A 16,721-nucleotide genomic window follows, 5' to 3' on the forward strand; every position below is an offset into this window, starting at 1 on the left:
GTCCTATAGAGTTAGGAGGAGTACTGTTTACCTATTATTCAGGTCCCTTTTTGTCAAAGAAACAATTCAAACGGTTCAATACCTGAGGGATAAAATGCGAGACCTACTGCTCTTCACTCCTCTCAATTATCCACCATACTTTAATAGGCTGCACTTTTGCATTGACATCCCAGATAATTAATTAGTCGTAGACCACTTAGTCCTTGTCGTGATAAGAATACTGAATAGAATACTTATCCGTGTTGCTTATTCTGACCTCTTATTATCCCCCCTCAACCACCGCAGTAACGAGCACCTGACGATTATTTATTATCCCACTAGTCCTTGCAGGTTAAAGAAAGAAATAAATTATTACTCCCCTTTCCAACCCCTAACCCTTATTACCAAACGTGTCTTAGAGGGCTTGAGGCCTATGACACTTGCTCTCTCTCTCTCTCTCTCTCTCTATTCTTTTTTCCTTTACATCGTCTCTCTATTCCTAATTCCTCTCTATCCTCCTTTTTATTCTTATCTATCACCACCACCTGCTTCACTTCTCACTTCACCTCCCTCTCGCCTATTCATAACTCGGTCTTCCAAACCCTAAAAGCCCTAAATGGATGCGATGGCTACCAAGACCTTGGACCCGGATCCGAAACTCAAGCCCATCTCCTTCCCCAACGGAGCCCTAAAGAAGCACCACCACCACCGGGCGTCTCCCTCACCGCCGGCGCCGGAGATGCTCTACCGCGAGTGCCTTAAGAATCACGCCGCCGGCCTCGGGGGCCACGCGCTCGACGGATGCGGCGAGTTCATGCCCTCCCCGGCGTCCAACCCCTCCGACCCCACCTCGCTGAAGTGCGCCGCGTGCGGGTGCCACCGCAACTTCCACCGCCGCCTCCCGGACCCGCTCCACGAGGGCGAGGACGAGATGGATGACGCCGACGACGACCGCCACGTGTCGTCCTCCTCCGACGATGACGGGGAAGACCACCGGGGGGCCCGCCGTGGGTTCCCCTCGGCGCCGCACATGCTCCTGGCCCTCAGCGGCGGCGGTCCCACCACCGGCGTACCTGATCCGGCGAGGCCGTTCGCGTGCGTGGCGGGAGGGCCACCGCCGCCTCCGTCGTCTGCTTCGGCGAGGAAGAGGTTCCGGACGAAGTTCAGCCAGGAGCAGAAGGAGAGGATGCAGGAGCTGTCGGAGAGGCTGGGTTGGAGGATGCAGAAGAGGGACGACGCCATGGTGGAGGAGTGGTGCCGCGAGATCGGGGTCGGAAAGGGGGTCTTCAAGGTCTGGATGCACAACAACAAGCACATCTTCTTAGGAACAGGGAAGAGAGGAAGCGGCGGAGGTGGTGGTGTTGGTGTTGGAGTTGTTCTCGGCGGTGGTAGTGGTGGCGAAGGAGATGGAGATGGTGGTAGCAATGGTAATGGTAATGGTAATAGTAACGGTAATGGTAAGATCGAGGTTAACGTGAGTGGTGGTCATGTGATGAATGGGTCTTCTTCTTCCTCTCACTAAAGATCTAGAGAGAGTGAGGAAGAGAGATTTTGGTGAAGAAGCTTTAGAAGTTTTAATTTAGTTAGATAATGTTTGATCTGGCCACTGGAGAAGACCATCAAATTTGGAGTTTGGAGTTGGAATTTGGAAGAAGCATAGCTTAGAGCTTCACAATCACATAAGGCAAGCAAGGTTAGCTTTCTTTCTTTTCTTTCTTTCTAGTCACTGTTGATTAGCTCATTAGATAAAATAACCTTTGCATTAGTACTGCTGGATTTGTATCACTCATGTATATGAGGCAGTTTAGTGCTAGGTTCTGTAAGATTATTATGCATCAAGGAAGTTTAGCACAATGGACACACTCCACTTACCCATGCATGAAATGCTAATGCTTTATTACTTAATATTTACTTCTCTCTCTCTCTCTTTAATTTCTCTTCTCTATATGGTTTCATGAGTAATAATCTTAGTTATGGCTTAATCATGTACTAATTGTCTGGTGCTTTTGGCTCTGTGGAGGGGGGGTCATCAATCATCATCATTCAGTTGTGTACTACCACCCATCCTTCTCTTCCCTGAAATGGCGATATAAAGTTGTTTAAAGATCTCTTTGTTGGGTTGGTAGGGTTCATGTGATTTCCCAACCTTAATAATTGTACCCCCCTTCTCATCATAACCTTTCCCTCTTCCCCATGGTGTGTGATTTGTTCTATAATAATAAATAATAACCCTCCCTTGGTGAACAAACTTTTGGTTCCCTCCTCCAACTTTTAGCTTAACCCGAGAAGGATACTATTAATTAACGAGCTTCCATAATTGGAAAAGTCTTAAAGAGTGATGTCATCTAGCCTAATAAAATACAACAAGGTTTAGTTACCCACTCTTTGTCGATTTCTTCAGTCTTACCTCAAGTTTGTTCAAGTGTTTCTGGCGTTATCCTTTCGGATAGATAAGCTAAAATACATGTCAACGCTTTGTTTTAATTACTCCTGCTGCTTTACTAGAACGGAGATTTGGATTTGTTTCTGTGAATCCATTCCTTCCTTCCGTCCTCTTTACGAAGTTAAACGAAAGTTTTTTCGTGATTATTATTATATAACACTTTGAAGATAAAATAGTCTTTTAAAAAAATGTTGTTTTAAGTATTGTTGGAATTTCTAGTTGCGTATCAAGTTAGCAGAGAGGACCGTGAATACGGTGGAAATGCTTTTAATGCGCCTGTTGAGTTCATTAATGGTTACATGGTGACAACCAGTTCATGAGGCAGGTGGTCTCAGTAAAGCTTCAGACTTGGCATTAAACTTCACCAAAGTAGTTGCACAACTATCCGAGTGAGTTTTAAAACATCACTGACATAAGATAATAATGAGTGAATAAGTGATATCCCCATTATCCAAACAACACTCTCTTTTGGAACTTTCTTAATCTTTTAACTTAAGAACAAATAAAGCCCTTGTCTTTGACTTATTCCACTCTTATCTTTAGACCAACAACATGGTCGTTTTTTGGATTTTCAAACTTCAAATCTTATCCTTATGCTCAAGAAAGACGGCTAACTAGGTTTGATGTAGTACCACCCTCCCCTAATTCATCAACTATAATCTCTCAGTATGGACCAAGAAGTTCCATATATTTGTGTTCCATAACGACGACTAAATGAACACCAACAAAAAAAAAAGAGAGAGAATAAAATATACAAAAAGATGGCTAACAAAAGGGCGTATGGATAAACTGAAGGATTACTAAACCCAATGACAATATCAACTACAAAAGTAGCAGCTAGCATTGAGGTGTTTTGAGTACTCATCTAAAAGAAAATAGAAAGTGAGTCGTGTGGTGTTTGATGGTCCCTTCTAGTAATTAGAACAATTCTGACCAATTAAAAAAAGGCCCACTAAAAAGTTGGTGGCTGCTCCATGTATGGAGTAAAACGCAGCAGTAACATCGAAATTAGAGGCTAAGGGAGATGATATATACTTTGGCAACTAATTATCAAATGTAAGCAATCATCCAAAACAGTCAATTCCACACAAGTGGTGCACAAACTGGTGATGCCTATGGCCATTAAAGTGTGACATTCATATCTATGGTAGCACTGATAGCTTCCATCAGAGATTCCATGTGGGTAGATGATGAAGATTAGAGTATGAAACTACGAAGGTTGGTTGAGGTGATGAGGATCTTATCTCCACACCAATCAAAGTATGCCGAAAGTGGAGTTGTCCTTTCCCTTCTATCCCTATCCTCTTTATTCCATAATAATAATAATAATAATTAGTCAGTAGCATGGAGTAAGGATTTGGAATGTAATAGAGATGATGTTGAATAAATTAGCCATTATTAATTTTCCTAATCTCCATGTCTGCGTCAATGGCTGCTGTGGAATTCCTTGCCACTATTTTGAGGTCATGGGATAATGGAATATTTTGACGCCAATTAATCTCCTTGAAGGTCGCATCAATAATTAGCTAATTGGGCTAGAAAGTGCATCGGCACAATTGCAAAATAAGGCATGTGAATATATGATGGAAAAGCATTTGTTTTTACGTAAAGTGAGGATTTAACTTTAAATCAAGTCGACTTGCATGAGAAGCTTCAAGATTTGAAAATATTAAAAGCCATCACTAGTAGATCTTCTTGGTCTTGGTCTTTTTAATGTTCCTGATGGGATATTAGATCCAAGCTAAGAAGCCCTCTAACTTTTGCTTCGACATAAATAAGAACCAATTCAAGGTCTAATGGAAGGTGCAATCTCTTTGAATATTCATTAATGGTTATGTAGTAATAATTGATGATGCTATTCCTTTGTACCATTTTTCCTGTGGCCAATAAGATAGTGCTATACACACACACACACACACACACATACACACACACGCGTAAGTGACAAATAACATCATAGACCCAATTATGACATTTCCTTTTTTCTCAAGCAGAGTATAAATGCCACCAAAGTTTTTCACTATATAATGTAAACCTGATGAAATTAAGTCTCTCTCTCTCTCTCTCTCTCTCTCTCTCTCTCTCTCTCTCTCTCTCTCTCTCTCTCTCAATCATTTTCATGAGGTCAATGAGCTTTCTTCTGATTGAAATGTAACAAGAAGATATATATATATATATAAAACTAAAACGAATATAAGAACAAACTTATCTTACTTCCAGAAGCAGCAAATTTGACAATAAATAGCTATACTTACTCAATAGAAATTAAAGAGAAAAAAGAACAAGATGTACACTTTCAGCTTCATACACCAACCTAAATAAAAGGAAGGGAAAAAGAACAAGGTCAAAGCATGCAAAACAACACCACCTACTTGGAAGGCATAATTAAAAGTCAAAGAATGGAGACGAGCTTGATCAATTTCCACACCCACAAGCATACAGAGACAGTATTCCTACTGCCTCCACAATGGCAATGAAGAACATTCACATACAACCTCACATTCTTGCACCCTTCGATGGAAGCTGCGGTGGCAGCCGCATGCAGCACACTTGAGAGCTCCGACAGCCCCCTCCTCTCCTTCAGCCATGAACTCTCTGCATCCGTCGACGGCATGCCCTCCGATGCTCGCTGCGTGGTTCTTCTGGCACTCGCAATATATCACACGTCTCCTCCTCCTGCATGCTGCAACATGATGAACATGGACTGCTGGCTCACATCTTCTTAAGACCAGGAGACGCTTCTTCATGTTGAGTTCTGGTCCACAATACCTTAACCTGCATTGTCAATTTATATACAAACCCTAAGTTGACAAGTAGTCACTTGATCTTGTGCTTCTTCACCTAAAGTGTAGTTATTAAATTTTTTTTTTCATCGTAAGGGTCAGATGAGCCTTCATTCATGGCTTTGGTTTTGGTTGCAAGGCCTAATAAAGGGCCAGCTGAATTGATGCGCCAACTAATTCCAACTCACTAGGGCAGAAGGAAGCAATTTTTGGGCCATTAGGGTAACCCTACACTAGAGTAATAAGAGAAACTTTTGCCTTTTGGCCCTGGCTTTGTGATGGCATGAACAGGTAAGGATCCTTGTACCAAATTATCCCAAAAGGTGGAGGGGCCCTTGAAAGACAGGTTACCAGCTCTGCTTGTCTAGAGATATAAATAAGTGCGTTGATAGGTTGGTTTTGCCAAATTGTTGGATAGGACACAGCTGCCCTACTCCCACCTCCTTTGCTATTTAAATACAATCTCTCTTCTTCAGTTAAGCATGGAAGATAAACTTGAGCTGCAGTACTAGATATCCATGTATCATCCATTTTATTGAGTATAATGGAACACCGGTAGATTTAAACAACCTAATATCTACAAGAACTTGTAGAAGATTGTTCAAGTGATCCCGTCTTGACTTCTACTTATACTTAGTGAATCCACATTTACATAACATGACATATTCGATTGCAAAACAAATTTTATATAGACATTTATTTCTTACATAGAAAACAATATGTTTCAGAAAAAAAAGACATTTTTGAAACCTTTCACAAAGATTAAGAGATGTAACCAGAAACTGAACTTGTTGCCAAGATTCAAGTTCCTGAATCAAGCAAGAACACGTCAAAGGACGGCGCAACAAAGCCATCCCTAATTCACAAAGATCATTAAGAGCAAGCATGTCATGTTGCAACCAGCCTAATAGGATGTGCACAATTCACTCAGAATCCAAAAGATTACAAACAGAGATAGACCATCAACATGTGCATACGATTCATTACCTTCTAGCTGTGACCCGAGAAATCTGAAAAGCCATTACTGTGAGTCCAAAGATTTAGCTAGGTAGGATGGGGACTAAGAAGAAAGGAGAGTGAAAGCCTAGCCTCCTTTGCTTCTTACCAACCTAGCCAGAAGACAGCAGCAAAAGCAGGAACAATCTCAGTTTCATGCCAATTGTCTGCATCCCATACCCCATCTTTCATGAGAGCTTAACCCCAAGTTCATATTTCACTTGTTCCATTGTTGTTGTTAAAACTTGTTTAGTTTCCTTGCTTCCTGTCAAGTTCTGTGAGTTGAACTTTGAAAATTACACTGCAAAACCTGAACAGGTTGTCCTTGCTCACTGGTGTTAAGTTCGCAACAAAAGATCGACATCAACGTGACTTTGTTTCCCTGTAGGATCCATAAAGTCCAAGTTTAACTTCGTGATTGACTTTATCTATTATAGCAGACAGGAATAAAGTGAACTACAACTTGCAAACAGATGACATGTCATAATGTTACCCTGTGTAAAGTGTAGCAAAAATATGCCTGACCTGTTGGAAACTCATGTTTCTAATATTAGAAAATAACCTTGACAATTGGTACCACAATTGAAAATTTTCAATTAATAATATCAAGGGATTGTTGATCTGTTTTTCCTATTTGTAAATACAAAAATAAGCCTCTGATATGAGCGTCTCACTTCTTTCATGTAAGTGAAAGAGCAGGAGAAAATCAATTGGAGAAAATAACAGTTCTATCAACAAAAATGATGTCCTCAACTTCAATATAAAACTACTCAGAACTGATGCAAGTACATATAATGCTAAAAAAAAAGATCCATGTGATGCATAGCAACCCGAGTTGAAAATGACAAATCTTCTGTAATTACCCTGCTAAGTTCCATCTTCTCAATTGATGGTAAAAGAACTGGAGATTTGACAACATGCAAAGGTTTAACCTCCAAGGTGCTGTAGTAATTACACAAATTATACTACATATAAAACTAGAAATAGAATAAAAAATATGAAATGGCACTTTTGGGGATATTAGAATTTAGAGCTGTTAACATAAGGTACAAATAACACAATTTCTTTACTCGTACACAAAAATTTGAACTAAAGTCAGCCATCCTAATGGTTTTTCTCATACATTAGACTCATAAGCCATATAAAATTGTACAATTGAACAAGAACCCTTGCAAGCAGAATCCGGTACTCAAGTTCTGATGTGTGTCATGGAAGAGTCCATATTTTAGTGTCCTCGAATAGATATTGTAGAGGTAGGAATCTCAGAAAAACCCGTTTAAAAAAGTCATCCACTGGCTTTGCTTAGTTCGAACAGAAGCTTCCTTTACTATTTAGCAGTTCTTTTGATGAGGATTCAATATTTTAATAGAACCTCCTGTCACTACTTCTTTCACTACTAGTTTCAAGCCTTCACAACTTTCCCCATCGCTACCTCCACAAAATAAAACATTGCTCATGAATCTTCTGCGAGATCTCAGGTATATTTTAACGGTAACATTGACCTTTCCTCAACCAATCATATGTAGGAAAAGTCACTAGGGCCAGAGAAGTACAGGTAGGAGTTGTATTAATCAGAACTAGGAACCATGATCAGTAGCCTACAGCTAGGTTGTACCATATTGTCAGCTGAGAACTAACTCACGATTAGATGCTGCATGTCTCAGATCCAAGAAAACAATGGAAAAATAAACCGGCACTTTCATAAAGGCACTATTTGGTACTGCAGTGAATCATCTCTTCAAATTCTTTTTTTTTTAATGATATGTGATGCTGCAGTGAACAAATTAAAGCTCAGAGAACTTCAGCTATCAACCTGCTTCTTGGAAGCTCCACTTACAAATACAATATGATGGCTTTCTTAGTGTTCTATTTGTAAGAAGTTTCCTGGATTCAAATTCAGTATCCTCTTGGATTAGCATGCAAACATAGGTCCATCACATGGCCAATCCAGGATGGAGAACTAGGATTGGTTTTAGTTTCAGATTCAATATCTAGTGGTCACTGCAAGTAATTAACATGATATACGAATATGCAACAACACCTCCACACTTATGCTGTTACAGTCTTACTCTAGAACTCCTTAGCTAGTGCAACATAATTAAGGAAAGCTCATTTGGTGCAATATCTCACACACAATATTCTGAAATATTCTCTTTAATAAGATTATAGGTATCAGAGAATTTATTATCTTTCTTTACTTTATTCGAGATTATGTCTTCCCAATGTCAGTGCCAATTACTCAACAGCCCTGCTACATATACTAAATGAATAATCTCTTAGAAAAAAAGGGATCTATTCTATGTTCAAGTGGAAAACAAAAAGAAATTGAATCCGGATGGAAGCTCAAAATATTACATGTAAATTATACAAAATTTATACCACTGGCGTGTGCCAAATGAGAAGATAGGGCATCAATTAAGGTTATGGACACTTAAAAAGATAAAAGGAAGTCTAAAAAGCTTAGCTTTTATGATCTGTAAAGTAAGATTTGGCCCCATGAGTTGATTTTTAACCTTATTTTCCAATAAGAAAATAAGCTACAACTTAGAAAGGTCGCAAATTTATATAAAAATCAGGACAGTTACACTCAAGAACAATATCAAGATCTTGGTGGAAAACCAATTAGACAAATCGCACCAATGCCCTAATTTCTCGATCACTAACTAAAAAGGCTAAAACAATTAGAGAAGACAATCTCAAAATCGGGCATACTAATCAAACAAAGAAAGGGAGAGAAAAAAAAAGGAGCAAATCACGGAAAAGTAAGGAAAAAATTAAAAGACGGATGATAAGGGAGAGACGTTACCATCGTTGCCGTGGCGGCTTCGATCGAGTTCTTCTCCTTGTTCCTGGAGATTTGGGGAACCATTTTGTTTCCCTCCAAAATTACGGAGTAAAAAAATAAGGGAAATTAGGAATGAGGACGCCACGTGTTAAGGGTATGCGTTCACGGTTCATGGCATCTACCTTTGATGGCGCGTGAGGCCTGCACAATGGCACGTGCGGACCACGAATATTGCAAATTCTTTTTCGGTCTAATAATATAGTAATATATATATAGTACAATAATATTTATCTTACTTTAGAGACAAAAATCTGTTTCCCCTCTCCTTTTGTTCTATTCTTAATTTAGTCAATAAGTTTATCACTTTTCTCTTATCTTTTCCCCTCTCTTATTTGATGTGTTATTTTCCGATCGTCTTTCTCCCTTCCTACTTCGTCGTTAGTGTCGCACAGTTGCTTTCTATTCTATCGATTCTAACCTATCATCGACCTACCTATCTCCCTCCTCCTCTATCGTATCACGTTGGTAGATGCTGGATCTATAAGATGGCAGCATCAAAGGTGGAGCTTAGGCTTTATCGCTCATGCCTCCTTGTGGCTTGACTTCATCTGATCGTCTTCCTCTGGTGTTGTAAACTGACCTTTGTTCAATCTCTTGTTAATTATCTTTTAATTTTAATATATCATCCTCTATTGTATGCAACCCAATGTCACTCCCCTCGCACTTTAACAGAATAATTTGGCTTCCAATTCATTGTCTTATTCTTCGCAGTCTTGAGCTGCTCACCACCGCATTATCATCAATATTGTATACCCGGCTCATCATAGACTGCCTCTCTTCTCGTCATCGCCGCCACAAATCAAGTTATCAAAGAGCTTATATTCTTTGTTTTGTTATTGTGGGTGTAGATTGTAATAATAATATTTTGTCATATTTATTGTGATTATGATTTTATTGTTTGTTGTTATTGCAAGTTATAGTATTATGCCATTTGCAAGCTTGATAGAGTTGGAAGGGGGCTAACCCACTAGCTCTCGCATTCCTTTTTATATGATTCTTGTTACACTTGTACCTTGTGTTGGTGACTTTGGTTAAGAGAGATGCTTCTTTCTTTCTAGGGTTGTGGCCCTTCCTACTCCGTTCTTTTTAACACTAGTGGTTGTATTGTTATGTACTTGATATTAGGATTTATGGTAACTCTATGCGACTAAAATTTTTTTTTTTAATCGATGCAGCTTGAAACTAGCAATAGTAAAATAGTGCATTCAGCTCAAAACCAGCAACCAAAAGAATAAAATTAGTGACAATTATCTCATGCACCTAAACACACGCATGAATCGAGTTCATATTTTATGCACGGGATTTTGATTTTATGGCAGAATTGAATCAGTCAGATTCGAAATCTAATATCCTAGATACCAGCATTGATTAGTAAAACGACACTTGAAACGCTAAGTCCACAGATAGTACCAAAGGCCTATTCAAGAAAGAATGTGATTCGAAATCTGTCCCTAACTAATAGGAAAAAAAAAAACAATAGTTGATTGAGAACGTCAAGTTGGCCAGACTAGCTAATAAATTGTATGCCTATGATGAAACAAGTCAGCTTCCTAACCTCTATTTCTTATCCATAAATATTATTAAAAGTATAATATATACTATCGGCTCTATTATGTAACAATTTAAACTTTTTTTAGTCAACTGGTTATTTAATAAAATATTAGAGTTTAGTTTTCTAGAGGTCTACAATTCAAAGTCTGTTTAATTAATGGTAGTGAGGTTAGGCCGAGTGTCTGGTACTATGCAATTCACAGGAAAACGACTTTGGTTGTCTATAAGTGGGTCCTCCAATGGAGACCATAATAAAAACAAACCCTATTCTTCGGAGTGCACCCTTAAGATCCTTATTCCCAAGAATAATCCATACTTATCAACAACAAACAGTACAAATTGCTCAAAGATGTTTAGCCTGTTGTGAACTTAAAAACCCAACATTTCAGAAGATATTTAGATTCACCGTAGGACTAGCCTGACATAAAAATGAATGGACTTTCAAACAAGCAACACAATGATTCATTGCAACAAGTAATTACTCTGGCCATATTAGTTAATTAAAGGCAAATCAGAACATTTTAAGTATAGTATATATGGCATGGGGCCAAGCCAACCATGCTAGGTCTGCAGTAGTTTTCTTTCTGGACTAGATCAAGATCAACATTCAAGTTAATTATTGTGGTGCCATCCACATGTCCAAGTACTATTTAGATGCACATGGTAGTGTCTGCAAGGTATTTAGAGTAGACTAGTAGTAGTGACAGTATCAATGGTTTATAACAGTGATAGAAGTACCCTAATTAATATATAGTTTTGTACTTGGAAAGGAAATATATATATCCTTACCAAATTAAAAATAAAGTAACCATGCAATATATGTAAGTCCTGAGAGGTAGCTGTTTTCCATAGAGAGGAATGAACATGGGCTCTCATGGCAGAGGATGCCATGAGAGCCAGCATTTGGATCTACTTTATTCTTGCAAGTTGCAACACTAATTGCAATTAATATAGATATATCAGCATGGGAAAGATATCTGTAAACAAAGGCACATGAACTCTCAAACCCTTTGTTCCTCTGTTACAGCTAAGAAAGGGAGTTTCTTTCTCTACCAATGAGTATGCTTCACATGTGTAGCAGCAGGGAGCATGCATTAAGTGTATATCTTCGAGCATTTAAAGCAGTCCTTGTGAGTCCTTCTTTCCTTCCTTTTTTTCCCCCTTATTTCCTCTCTCTCTCTCTCTCTCTCTCTCTCTCTCTCTCTCTCTCTCTCTCGCTGCAGAAGGTGAAAGTGGCCTCCTTTACCAAGAGATCATAGCATGCATGAGAGTGTCTTAGCTTTACAGGTTGGTGTGCATGCATGTAGACCAACCGGCGTTTCAAACTTTTTACTAACTGGTGAGGTGGTGACGTGGTCAGATCTCAACCCTTATGGTTCTTCTCTCTACTTCTCCGCCACCTTTTGAGATTCTTCCACCTCATACATCTTGTGGAAATTAAGTTGGTTAAATGCTTGTAAACAAGCATAGGATTTTTGTCCAAGTGGTAGAAATAGAGAGGAAGGAAATATCAAACACTTCACATGTGCTGCATTTAAGACCCCTCTGCATATTTCCAATACACCACTGCCCCTAGGTTTCCTTTTCTCCTTTCATATTTATGGAGAACCACCTTCTGGTGTTATATATATATATATATATATATATTGATTAGTTATTGCAAGGTGATTTGAGGAATTTGAATATATATATATGGAGAACCACCTTCTGGTGTTATATATATTCAAAATTCCTCAAATCACCTTGCAATAACTAATCAATATATATATATAATAGTATATTGTGAATTCAAGTTCATCCCCCCCCCTCTCTCTCTCTCTCTCTCTCTCTCTCTCTCTCTCTGTTCACATTGCACCTCACAAGCTTGTGGGGAATCTAAGTTCAACCCCTTCTACTTTATCGCATTGGAACCATGCATGAGTAACATCACAAAACTATTTTTAAAAAAAAATACGTATAGTAAGGAGGGGAGATAACATTTTCGTCTAAATCTATCATTAGGATACTCTTGAGTTTCTTGTTAGTGTGAATACTCAGCATAAGGATTAGGTATTTGTCCAAATCACGAAATGCCAAATCTAGCCAATAGCTTTCAGCGATGGGTCCGAGAAATGGACGAGAATGGTGGACTCCATATCCGCTGTCCGTTTCGGTGCATGACATCGATCACGACTTCGCTTTGACTTTTTGTATCCAGGTTGACCCACACCTGATGTAATCATATTATACATCTACACACATCCGGACAAAAGCCGTAAGATTTTCCTTTTGGATGATGCTAAGATCACTCCCAAACAAAGGTCTTCCAGAAGGTCAAAACCCTAATCTATTTACCGTAGGCAAGACATAAGATACCATAGAAGAACATTACTTCGATAAATTATTGTCATATTACACAAGTGACCTACATAACAATTAATGTATACATAGATCATGCTTTATATTTTACACTTCTTGGTTTCCTTGCAATTAGGGCTTCCTTGGATCAAACACTAAGTGTGATTTTAATCATATCAGTTCAAAACCTACACAAAAAGAAGCCAAAACAAAAACAAACAAAAAAAAAGACCCAGAAAGCTAGTGATCGATTAGAAAAATCCAGTAGGGTCATCTAGTGGCATGTCAATTAGGCCTAATTCCCCTTGCCCAACGCTCTCATCGAAGAGCCAGGTCTCAAGCAAGGAGAGTGGCACTTGTGCTTCCGATCCCGGATTACGTGCAAGGCTCGTCTCGGACATCTCCGGCGTCAACGAGTCGAAATTGATCAAAGATTCGAGACCGTCCGGCGACACCGAGGAGCTACCGTTGTTCGCAACGCTCGCCGAACCTTCGCTAGATACTGAATCGGCCCCGACGGCTTTGTTGATCGAGTTCTGCGACGCTGACATCGAGTCGGTCTGGATTGTTCTCGGCTTCGGAGAATTCTTGATCCAGCCCTCGAGCAAGCGAGAGATGTTCTCAGTGCTAGATGCGTAAGTTGTCGTCGTCGTCGTCGTCGTAGTAGTAGTAGAGGCAGTAGTTTGGATTGGCTTCTCAAGGGATAAGGCTTCGCGTAAAGCTTGCCTTGCCATATGAATGTCGGTTTGAAGCCTCCTCTCCCATTGGCCTTTGGAGATGGGCTGGTAGCTCGATACTCCGCCGCCGCCGCCGCCGCTGCTTTTTGTGGGCGTCGGTGCATCGCCGTCGTTGTCGGCTTGGATCTTCTTGAGCTTCTTCTTCAGATGTGTGTTCCAGAAGTTCTTGATGTCGTTGTCCGTTCTTTCTGGGAGATAGGAAGCTATGGCTGCCCACCTACACATGGAGAATTGTACACTTAATTTGAGAGCCATCTAAGTGTAGGATCTAATGAGGATCTAACTAGGATTGTGGAATCTAGCGAAAGCTACCTGTTGCCTAGAAGAGCTTGGAGATGGATTATGAGCTTCTCTTCCTGATCTGTAAAGCTGCCGCGCTTGATCCCTGGCCTGAGGTAATTAGTCCACCTAAGCCTACAGCTCTTGCTGCATCTCAATAGCCCTAACAAAACAACAAAGAGAAAAAAAATATAGGAAATTCAAAAGAAATGAATAAAAAAATCACAAGATGGTACTAAGTGAAACAAAGGAATAAGACCCTAAAACAACTTTTTTGGATCTAGGCCCTCTAAGATCATTCTCTGTACTTGTCTTACAACATGAGGATGATGAGGTTGCTATTTTCAGAAAGGAAAGGAAAGGAACTCACCCGTGTCAGTAGGCACAGCTCTCCAGTTCCCAGGGCCATGCTCTTGGATGTAGGAGACCAGCATGAGGTCTTCTTCAGGAGTCCAAGGGCCCTTCTTCATGCCCATCTTATCACAGCAAGGTGGTCTCCCCATTATGGTAACTAGATCTCTATCTTTTCTGTTTCTTTTCCCCTTTCACTCTATCTTCTCTAGATACTATAAAGAAATTAAACACCAGTTGATGACCTCTTCCTCCTTAGAAGAAGGTAACATGACAAGGGTCCAGGGAGGAGGCTGCCTCTCATATATATAGAGAAAGAGAGAGAGACATTGAAACTAAGGAGCGGGTGTGGTCTCACTCTTCTACACTGATGGTTTCAAAGATAGGCCAAGGCTAGAAGAGGTGAGGAGGACTTTGTTCGGAGTCGTCAAAAGAGGACAGCAAGGTGCATTTACTCCTGAGGGACTCTCCAAAGTCAGCTTGGGTGGAGTGAAGGTAAGCCTGACCAACTCTTTCTCTCTCTCAACAGGATGCATTGAATGAGATTGCACCGGGATAAGCCCAAAGATGAAGGCTCTTGAGCTCACCTAGAGAGATGATTATTAGCAGTAATGATTTATTTTCCAAGGTTGGTAGAGAGAGAGAGAGAGAGAGAGAGAGAGAGAGAGAGAAGAAGAAGAAGAAGAAGAAGAAGAAAAAAGTTATTTTAGGTTTTTCCACGCATCCACTTAATTCCTGTGAGTTTTGGTCCTTATGGTGACCTTCCAATCTCACGCAGAAACCCTAGTTTTCGCTCGATCAGGTTTTATTACTTGCTGTCACTCATTAGGGCATGTAAAAGTGACACGCAACAGTGTGAATCCTCTATACTGAGATTCCATGTAGTGCATCATATCTTTGGCAGATTGAGTAGTACCAGTTCCTGTCATCAGTTTGCTGTCCGATGTTGATTGGAAGGTTCTTGTATCAAATCTGCGATATATAATTATATATGCATGATACTTACTATGGAATGTAGACTAGCTCTTTTCTTCTATTAATTAGACTTCTAATTAGTTATAAATTTATGATTAGCTACTTTTATTGAGTTATAGTTAATATACTGGAAGATTATGAGTATTAGTTACAGCAAAAACAAATGACAGACCTTAAGAATTATTATGTTCTTCGAAACGTGAAAGAGAACCAATTTGAACTTATGATCACATGTGATTGATGAGATATCTTGAAATTAAAGGTGGCCCTATTAAAGAATGTTCCGTGTCTTAGTAGAAGACTCAAATATTAATGAATGACGAAAGAAATAATAATCAAAGAACTCCAACAGTTTTAGTCACTAATCAAGGACTTGGTTGTCACAACAACTTAGTTAATCTAACACAACCTACCTACGTTGCACCAAAAGTAAATATGTGTTGGGACGCTCGAAGAGATTAATAAAGAATTAGTTGAAGCATCAATGTGACAATAATGACTCCATCGAAAAGAGGAAGATTAATTGAGGCTTGTAATATTGTGATAGCTAAATATTTAGCTTAATATTAGCAACAATTTTGGGATATAAATTTATGTGCTTACATATATAGAAAGTTATTATAAAAATACTTATCAACGTGTAGAAATTTCTAAAATTGCTACATGTCATATTGAAAAGTAAGAGTGCAGTAGAAATATTTACGCAACATATTAGCAGCGTTAACACTAACATTTTCTGTGAGGAAATTAATTTATAAATAGTTTCTTTCAAGACTTAGACTTACGTGCAAGAAGAGGGCCACTAGTTCAAATAAAATTATTAAAATTGTAAAATTAATCATATTTACACTGAAGTCAATCAAATTACTATTTGACCGGCAAATAGGAAAATATGCTTAGGTTTTTAGATATACCTGGAATGGGAAGTTTTTTCCTAAACTTGTACAAATTTTGGCCTCAGTTGTAGCTGAGAGTTATATAACGGCAGATTAATTGTTAATCTATAATATCTTTACTATTTAAAAGAAAAATATAACTCTTATATATCCATCTAGTAGTTAAAATTTCAGTGCTAAGAATTAAATAGAAAGAGTACTGCCGAGTGGAAGTATCCATGTTTGGGTTGTTTAATATATCATCACCCAGCTCATGCCAATGCTTCAAACATACAGTTTCATGAGCTATCACATTGAGTGAAGCTGCAAGTTGGTTTACAAACGTCTTCTAGATAATTGAAACCAATATTTTCTTTTTCCTTTTCTTTTTCTATAAAGGAAACCAATATTGCTGCTAGATAAGCATGCAGGATGGCCTACATATATTTTTAAGTATTATATATGTTTTCCTGCTCTTCGAAAACTATATCAACTCATTTTGGCAGGAAAAAATATATACAAAAACCGATTTGGCGTTGACTCCACTATTACAGTCAATTTTCATATCTA

General features: G+C 39.0%; 3 protein-coding genes across 3 annotated transcripts; 1 reads left to right on the forward strand and 2 right to left on the reverse strand.

The window, feature by feature from the left end:
* Positions 1 to 299: 299 nt before the first annotated feature.
* LOC140793473 (zinc-finger homeodomain protein 9-like) lies at positions 300 to 1,841 on the forward strand. The gene has a single exon (XM_073144973.1). The coding sequence runs from the start codon at positions 596 to 598 to the stop codon at positions 1,499 to 1,501; it is 906 nt and encodes a 301-aa protein (XP_073001074.1). The 5' UTR covers positions 300 to 595; the 3' UTR covers positions 1,502 to 1,841.
* A 2,775-nt stretch (positions 1,842 to 4,616) lies between these two features.
* Positions 4,617 to 9,158, reverse strand: LOC140780367 (mini zinc finger protein 2-like). Its single transcript, XM_073125863.1, has 3 exons — positions 9,008 to 9,158; positions 6,193 to 6,583; positions 4,617 to 5,197 (listed from the first exon to the last, which is right to left on the reverse strand). The coding sequence occupies exons 2-3, from the start codon at positions 6,225 to 6,227 to the stop codon at positions 4,876 to 4,878; spliced, it is 357 nt and encodes a 118-aa protein (XP_072981964.1). The 5' UTR covers positions 6,228 to 6,583; positions 9,008 to 9,158; the 3' UTR covers positions 4,617 to 4,875.
* Positions 9,159 to 12,949: 3,791 nt separating this feature from the next.
* Positions 12,950 to 15,047, reverse strand: LOC140780366 (myb-related protein 306-like). The gene is made up of 3 exons (XM_073125862.1): positions 14,321 to 15,047; positions 13,984 to 14,113; positions 12,950 to 13,888 (listed from the first exon to the last, which is right to left on the reverse strand). The coding sequence occupies exons 1-3, from the start codon at positions 14,451 to 14,453 to the stop codon at positions 13,186 to 13,188; spliced, it is 966 nt and encodes a 321-aa protein (XP_072981963.1). The 5' UTR covers positions 14,454 to 15,047; the 3' UTR covers positions 12,950 to 13,185.
* Between the last annotated feature and the right edge of the window lie 1,674 nt (positions 15,048 to 16,721).

The sequence above is a fragment of the Typha latifolia genome, chromosome 1, assembly GCF_019914945.1.
Source record: "Typha latifolia isolate L0001 chromosome 1, TyphaL0001v2, whole genome shotgun sequence".
Lineage (NCBI taxonomy): Eukaryota > Viridiplantae > Streptophyta > Magnoliopsida > Poales > Typhaceae > Typha > Typha latifolia.